This window comes from Lytechinus variegatus, chromosome 2 (assembly GCF_018143015.1).
Source record: "Lytechinus variegatus isolate NC3 chromosome 2, Lvar_3.0, whole genome shotgun sequence".
NCBI classification, from domain to species: Eukaryota; Metazoa; Echinodermata; class Echinoidea; order Temnopleuroida; family Toxopneustidae; genus Lytechinus; species Lytechinus variegatus.
This window is the reverse complement of record NC_054741.1, coordinates 74,329,416-74,338,321: the sequence shown is the minus strand read 5'-3', so window position 1 is coordinate 74,338,321 and position 8,906 is coordinate 74,329,416. Positions and strand designations below refer to the sequence as shown.

The window sequence follows — 8,906 nt, the reverse complement described above, 5'->3', positions numbered from 1 at the left end:
CTAACAAATGACAAAGAAAAAAAACATGAGCGAATATTGTGCATTACTCGGTGCATTCTCTAGTAGTGTACATGCCAAAAGAGGGCGTGGCAATAATCGTAAATAAGTTAAAACCAGAGTAAATCATGCATTTATAAGTATCATTATGGGCATGCCATTTTTTTTGTAGCAAAAATATTTGTCTCTTAAAACAAATATATTTTTGATTAAGCTAGTTTAGAATTGATCTACATCCGGCAGACCGTATACGTGCCGTGTCTCGTACCGTGCGTGCATATATGCACGCACACTCTATCGCAGCCGAAGTGACTAATAAATCACCGCCAAGACAAGTTTCACGTTCCCGAAAAATTAGAGTCATGGTTAGAGTCGAAGCTACTGTACTGGAAACTTTCACACAAGCGACGGAAATTTGTATTTGATACAGCAATTAACAAGGTAATGTTGAAAGCCGAGCACAATATTATCTATTTTAGTATTTTAATTAAACCTGTCCCGTCCGTACTGGCCAAAGTAACGATGACATGGATGAGCATGACGAGGAGGCCATTACCATTACCATCATGTGTGATCTCTTGTGCACGTAAATAGATAGGTGATATCACAATTCCGTGATATATTCAAATCTATGCTAGCTAAAGTAAAATCACCCTCCACCGCACATGTGCAGTTCGAGGCTTCTACTTTAAATAACCTCATAAAGTTAGAGTCGTCTCAGCCTTATCCTGAAATAAGTTGCCTCTCTTAATTGTAGCTTGTCGTGTGTGTGTGCTCATTTGGCCAATTTGGCAAGCCAAACAAAGAAGTCAAATGGGAGAGTAACCCAGGGAACTCCTGGGAACCTCAAAAAAATGAAAAGTTCCCTCCTACACCCGTCTCGATCGGCCATTTTTGTTATGAATCGTAACAAAATGGCCGATCGAGACTGGGGTAGAAGGAGAGAACTTTCCGTTTTTTTGAGGTTCCAGTTTGTGCCCAGATGTCAGGAAACTGCCACTCGTTAGACCTTCATCCATGTAATCGTGCTAAGTGCTTGATTTCTGTTTGAACTATTTATTCAGAGAATTATTATGACCATACTTCACGCTATAGTCAGGTGAGTATGGTCAACTACACGGTAAGGTCCTGGGCTCCCGCCCGGGATTTCCCTGGGTTAATGGGAGAGGAAATAAGTCACTGCCGCTGATGAAGTGAACGGCAGTGGTGATTTGAACCAGGATGCCGTCGTCTTAAAGATAGCTAGACCCTGACCAGCCTCTAATTCCAAATTCTGACATTAGACATATAGGGTCTAGTTTACTTTAGGCAGCTGGTAACCGTCTGTTCATGTCTGTTTCGAGGAGCTTTTTTTAACATTTTTATTATTTTTTAATTTCTCCTCGTACACAGACGGCTTGCTATCGTGCAGCAACCATTAGGGGGTTAACAATGCAAAATCTCCCCTATTTTTGCCTTAATTTCATTAAAATATGTAGAAAGAATCAAAGAAATGTACCAAAATAAAGATTATTTTTAGAAGGGTGAAAAACAATGACTTACTTCGGCTGTTGCGCAACTTCATTTCTCTGTTTTATCCGAACTTAATACATAAACATATGGCCATTGAGTCCCTGTACAGATCAAGCTAGAACTTCAGTCTCTGTATTTGGTGAGTGAAGCCAATAGAGTTAAGCGAAACAACCAACATGACAGAGACTGAAGCTTTTGGTTTATTTTAGGTCTAATTGAGCTTAACTTTTAGTTTTATTCAGGAAAAAAAAAATTAAAATGTCTGTTCCGTACTAACGTTAGGGCTAGACTAGGACTAGGCCAAAAGACTTTGCAACTACTATCTTTTGCATGATGTACTTTATTTAGTCACTACCTGTACTAGGTACTTTTAAAAAATTAATGCCTAGCTCACTTTGAACTGATTTATTTTTTCACTTATGACATATGAAAATGCAATGTGCAAATTAATTGCAAGTTGTGTATTAAACTGATGTAAGGTTTGATTCATCCAGGAAAAGTCAAATTACAATGGAAAAATAAATCTATTCATCTGGACTTACTTTGATTGGAACAGAGAACAGTTTCACGTCCGATCCGGGATGCTTCTTCAGCTCTTATAAATTGGCGGGAAAATCGTCGATGCCGATTGGCGCCGCCAATTCATAAGAGCTGAAGAAGCGTCCCGGATCGGACGTGAAACTGTTCTCTGTTCCAATCAAAGTAAGTCCAGATGAATAGATTTATTTTTCCATCGTAATTTTAGTTATGTATTGAAATTAAAGGCCTTTTCATTCAGTGACATGAAAGACGGTCCCGCAAAGGCCCTTTTTTTTAAATGGCCACTTGTGACTGAGCATCAGCATCAGCAATATACATGATACACGCACGGAAGAGAACATGTCTTCGGTCACTTCTTGGAAATTTACAGACAATATAACTATGAGGGCATGCTAGAAATTTGGATCACATGCTATACAGTAGGGGAAGGCGGGGTAAGTTGAGCATAGGGGCAAGTTGAGCCACCAGCCCCAGGCCAATAATGAATGAGTCAGACATTGCGGTGGTGTCATGTATTGATGACCAATAGCATAACCCCTAACCCCACCACATTGTTTCCAACTTTGAAACAAAAAGTAGTTTTTTAGAGGGAAAAATATGAATTTCAGCCAAAAAAGTAAAAAAGAGTGTGAAATAGATAAGTGCTTTATAAACACACACGTCTTTGAATATAATAAAGACATGATAACAATATTATTAGTCCAGGTATGGATCTTCATTCTTGTCATAGTCTTTTATATGATGGATGCATAATAAATATGTGGATACAAAATTATCGCACTAAGTTCGGACTGGGGTAAGTTGAGCCAAACAGCATGGGGCAAGTTGAGCCATGGTAATTCCTATGGTAATGTATCTTAAAAAACAAACCATAAAAATAGATTGAAATGCAGGCTGAAAGGAGCAAATTTACATGACTGCTCTTTTCCTTTTACAGGATGTTAGTATTTATAGAGAATTAGCAAGTGAAAAGACTTTAAACAAAAAAATTGACATGCTGGTTCTCCCCCATACATTTTGTACATAGTTTTTGTGGCTCAACTTACCCCAGAAGGTGGCTCAAACTTACCCCATATATGGGGCAAGTTGAGCCATTTGACATCGTTTTTTTCAAAGGTCACGATGACTTTCAGTGTTGGGGTAGAAAGTTATATATAGGTGGAAAATATTTCAGAAGAATGAAATTTCAAGGCAAGGTACTTATTTCGACAAGATTATTAATCATATCAATTCTAACATGCAAAAAGCAAAAACTGTCACAACTTACATGCCATACAGTACATAATGATATTTGGACCAATAAATGTCTAACAATCTTTTAAAGATATTCAAAGTAGGTGCAGTGACGATGGACTGGGGAAGATTATTCCAGTCATTGGCAACTGTGAGGTTGAGTCTGTTTTTGCTTGAAAATTTTCAGCGAGTGACCTCTAGTTTTGCGGGTTTGGTGCATTGTGAAAAACTTCTCAACCTGACAAAAGTCTATACCATATAGAAATGTGTAGACTTGTATCATGTCACCGGTTTTCATCTATATTTTAAGTGAATGTACATGTAACTTGAGATGTTGGAGCCTCTCATCATAAGGTTTATTGTCTAAGATAGGCAGTAATTTAGTGGCACATCTCTGGACTCTTTCAAGTTTATCAATGTCCATAACAAATCTTGGATGCCAGGCACTGTTCCCATACTCCAGATGAGGTCTGACATGTGTCTTGTATAAGATGGATAGTGTCACTTCATTTAAATTTCAGAAAGATTGTTTACACTGCCAAGCATTTGATTAGCTTTATGGACTGCAAGAGGTACATGTTTGTGAAATGTCAATTCCAGATCAACAAAAATGCTAGGGTCCTTTTCTTTGGTGGATGACTGCAGAATGTTACCTTCAATGTTGCCTGAGGGTTCTTTTAATAGGGAGACTGCAATAATTTGTTATCTCTTCAACCACTTCATCAGACTGTCTGATATTTTCAGATCTTGATAAAAATAGTGCAAAATAGAAATCTACCAAATTTCATAGTAATCCATGAATTGGTTTTTGAATAATGAATTTTGAATGAAATTCAGCCAAATAATAATAATAATAATAATAATAATAATAATAATAGAGGCATATTTACCCAGGGTAGCCACTTCAGTTCCGAAAACTGTTCTCCCAGCGGGCCCTGCTATTATTACCCCGGCTTTAGCACGGCTACCTTGATCGGGCGCTCGAGCATTCGAGGAATTTCTTCCTACCGGGTACCCATTCACCTCACCTGGGTCGAGTGCAGCACAATGTGGATAAATTTCTTGCTGAAGGAAATTACGCCATGGCTGGCTTTCAATAGGCTTTGTAGTATAATTTGTCACAACACACACAGCTGGAACATACGACCACGCACAGAGCGCAGATACTTTGTGTGCAATTTTACATTGGGCTTTCTGGAGTAATGAGGGAAGGGTATTTTAAAATTCTGACACTTGATTCTAAAAGAAAGGTCAGCGAAAAATTAGTACTTTCTTTCGATTTGCCATTATTAATGCTTAAAAAACCTGCTAGTTTACAAAAATATGGTACATTTATTCACAAGCTATGAGACTTTGAACTTCCTTTTTTAATGCCACATCAAAATGTACTAGTCACCAAATGTAAACTGAGTAGGTTATTTGGAGCATTTTATTCTCTTTAATTTGAACCAAAGTCATTAAATTTGGATTACGGGAACATATGTCAGAAATGCATTGAACTTTGATTGATTTTCCCTCAAAACCATTACCATTTTTGGCTGTGTGAATGCGGTGAAGGGCAAATTTTTTAGCTCTGTGTGCGGTCACCATTCTTTAATTACTCCTAATTTTAGTCTGTTGGAAGAATTTGGAGAGTAGTAATTATTTGATAATGAACAATTAATGCTGGCCTATTGGGATCTATTTTTGTAGTGACAGTATCATAGTCATTTGCACTTTTATAAGGTACACTTGCTAAAAGTCACTTTTCCAGCAGCTTGACTTGAATATTTGTCTCTTCAATATCTCTGGCTTTTTTATAGGTTTTGTTTTCATTTCATCTTATAATCTTTAGATATCTTGACACACTGTCAATGGACATTATCGATTTCTGTCTCTTTGTAATCTTTTAATTCCTAATCATTATCTTTCATTTTTTCATTCAACCATCCTACAATCTTAATCAGGATTAACCATATGGTGAACACCTATGTATACAGTGGTGCTCTAAAGTTAGTAAACCCCAAAGCACTTGAAAATGTTCATATTTAAAGTGTTCAAGTTCTGCCATAGATATTTCATTGTGAAGTCAGACAATAAAATAATACATTCAATAAAGTTTGTTTCTCCGGTCTCATAGAACATAATAGTGTTGTTGCCTGCATTCAACACTCGGCTTGAAGGAGTGCATTTTGTGGTGGGTTCACAAACTTTAGAGCACAATTGTATGTCCATGGTTATCTGTACCACCATGCAAATCTTCAAAAGTCGAAGGTCAAAATTTTACTTGTATTATGGTAATCCTCATGAAATGTTTAAAAGGAATTGATCAAGAGAACCAATGGTAATTGTTAGTGTCATTGAAAAAGATATGTAAACACAGGTTGTGGGCAGGAAGCTTGAATTTACATATCATTGGAAAGGTTCTTGGTTGAATCCATGATATGGATATTTCATTTCCTTTTAGATTTTGTACCATAAGTTATTCAGCTTCCTGTTATGTAGTTTGTAATTGTATCATCAATAGTAGTAATACATGTTAACTACTTATCTACATTAGAATTACCCAATATCTGGAGCTGACACCTAAGTTAATGTAAAATGGAGCTTGCCCATTTTATATACTGTATATCCTTATTTGATCTGCCATGAACATTCAGAAGTATTGGCCCTCGATTAACTTTTGAATATCCGGATCATAACATTCCCTTCATATATTGTAGACTTTATTTCTATAAAGATTTTTCTCTCCTTTGCTAACAGAGCAGCATTCAGCTCAATCTGTTGCAGATTATTGTTTCTAAATTATTTTAATCTATTTTCTTGAGAGAATTAAATATGTAGTGAAACCAGTTGCTTCTTGAAAAAAGCGCCGCTTTGCTTACAGTGGCATCATCAACATTGAAATCATAACCAAGGTTAAGTTTCGTTGAAATCTTAACAAGGATTAGGTTTTTGAAATGTTATCATAATTTGGAAGCACATGTATATTAAGCTAGTTCATGAAACTTAGGTATAAAGTCTGGACATAATGGTTAACCAAGTATCACTAATCATCCTCCTTTAGTTTCAGGTCATATGGTCATTTTCCTTATTTAACGATCGTACCTCATTATTTATATCTCCATATTATAGATTCTTCAAGATATTATGCACCGGTTTGTGAGATGCCAAAACAAGTGATCTAGTGTTAATCTCCTTCATTGGACGAAAGTGGTTGTGGACTAGACTATGCAGAGGTAGACAGCCTATCACATGTGGCTCCAGAGTCAACTCAGCGCACTGACTGGGACCATCCCAGCACCAAAGTGGAAGAAGGTCTGCATTGCAGGGATCTTCATCCTTGTCATCTTTGGTTACATCGGCCCTTGGGTTATCCATCATGGTAAGACCACACAGGTGACCATTGAGTGCCTGGGGGCCAAGGTCACCCAGCTAGAGGAGCAGTATGGCCCTTCAGGAGTGACAGTACTCCACGCTAACCGCAGTCCCGAACGTCCAAAGGTGCTAGCAGTGACGGGGAACGGATACATTGAGTTCATTGTGGATCATGTGAAGCCAAACAATCTATACCTTAGAGGAGATTCTTGGGTATCTGATGCACCATACCGTCCACTCCTGCGCACCAAGATTGAAGGGTACAATGATCAACGCGCGACCATCATCAACTACAAGAAGGGTATTATAGAACATATACAATGTTATTATGTTCAAGATTCGTGTGTGCAAGTTAAAGTGACCACACTGGCTCACAGGACAAGAGAAGCAATATTATATCAGGAAGTGGAAGTAGACAATACAGCTTCTATCCCTGTGACCTTGGCCGTTTCAAGAAATGGCCCTAATAATTGGAAAGGATCAGCAACAAGCAATGAAATCTTTGAAGTGAATGGAAAATCAATTGAGTATGTGATATCCACAGGGAAATTTCCTGCACCTTATGTAAGGGACACGCAAGGGCAGCACTATGTGGCATTAGTGATTGCAGCCACAGGGTTCGACAAAATAGTAGAAGTAGCTCCGGGCACAAAATACTCAAAGACAATCATTGCAATTGCAAGATTCTCTGAGCCTGTGTTAGATATTCATGCTGACACTGATGTTCTTGCAAGTTTAACTGATAAAACAGAAGAAGAGTTGTTTTCTTTGTTACATCTTGACTTTCGGGACATTTTGGATGAACATATTAGTGTGTGGTCTAAGAGTATGTGGAATAGTAAACTACTTGTAGAACCTTTGCCAAGTGTAGAGGAAAACCCCCTTTCTCCCCACTTGACATCTGAACTAGTCACTGCAACGTTTTACTATATTATGACGTCGGTGAAAGCCCCTCTCTTGGTGCCTGGTCTTAGTATACAGCAGAAGAAGGAATTAGTGAGTGCCTTGCAGCGACCACAGTCGTGCTTTAATGGGCAACCAACGTATGATAACCCAGAGCTTTGGATGCAGCTTACAAAACCTCAGGAGCTACATGATCTGATCTCACATTGGATGCACACATTGTACAAACATGGCTGCAGTTCTTTGTTATCAGCTGGAGTGACAGGAGTTGCCCAGGCAATGCTTCTCAGTGTCTTTTCTGCTCAATTCACTGATAAGGAGCTTTCATTTCATGCAGATCCTGCACACATCAAAGGCAAGTTCCTCTTTGAGAACATCCTGTACAACTCATCCTTCCTGCAAATCAATGTGGATCCGTCAGGTCCTGCTGAAAATCAAAAGGTTACTCTTCATGTTAGCCATTACCAAAGTCAAGATGATAAAGTACGCCCTCTTTATGCTTGTGGATCAGGATGCCTCCAGGCACTGCAGCTGACAGAAGAAGATCAGAAGCTGGACCTGAAGTGGACAGAACCACAAACACCATTTCTGTATTTGTCACATGACCGAAAGCACCTTGAGTATCTCCAGAAGATCATCCACATTAAGAAACTCAGGTGGTTGGATGAAATACCCATCAACAGTGCCGCCCAAGACCATCATGGTTTCCGAGTTCCGGTCATTGTATGGATTGTTCTCATCAGTCTCATTATATGCTTTCATGTTGTTCTTATCAAAATGATTTGGAATGAGTACTGTCGGGATGGATCACCAACCAAGCAGAAATCATCAAAATTTAATATCAAACCATAACTGAATGAATATTACAATACATTTATTTGTGATAATCAGAAAATGTCTAATCTGAATTTGTTTTTCATTGATAATTTAAGTTTAATTACCTCTTCATGCTTATCATTCTACGATAAAGCATAATATCACAGACTTTCACTAATGTCATAGAGAATATGAAGATATCTTTTTACAATGTAAATCATAATATGGCAACAGATTGTTGCACAGTAAATGTTCAAATGTTTTGATATGTCATGGTGCAAGATTTCTGAATTCACACTAGTTAGTATATTGATATTTAGATTGTTTATAAATAATAGTGTAAATGGGTTAATAAGGGAAGGAGTTGAGACCTAGAGTTGCTGGTCATAAGGCCACCTAAATGGAAGTTGACAGAGTATGTGACTTGCTCTGAGACCAAGGCCGGTCTCAACTCCATCCCGAGGTTTATTTTCCTGATTAAAAGCCATCTAAATTCAATTTCTTCTCAATACTTGAGTACTAACATACTTGTCAGTGCCTTTGTTAGA

General features: G+C 37.9%; 1 protein-coding gene across 1 annotated transcript; it reads left to right on the top strand.

Annotated features, from left to right (window-relative positions):
* The first annotated feature begins 283 nt into the window (after positions 1 to 283).
* On the top strand, positions 284 to 8,683 carry LOC121408997 (uncharacterized protein KIAA2013 homolog). The gene is made up of 2 exons (XM_041600764.1): positions 284 to 438; positions 6,397 to 8,683. Exon 2 carries the CDS (start codon positions 6,517 to 6,519, stop codon positions 8,392 to 8,394), a length of 1,878 nt encoding a protein of 625 aa, XP_041456698.1. The 5' UTR covers positions 284 to 438; positions 6,397 to 6,516; the 3' UTR covers positions 8,395 to 8,683.
* Positions 8,684 to 8,906: the final 223 nt, after the last annotated feature.

Coding starts and splice junctions, on each gene's coding strand:
- LOC121408997 (XM_041600764.1), top strand. CDS start 6,517: ATGTGGCTCCAGAGTCAACTCAGCGCACTGACTGGGACCATCCCAGCA.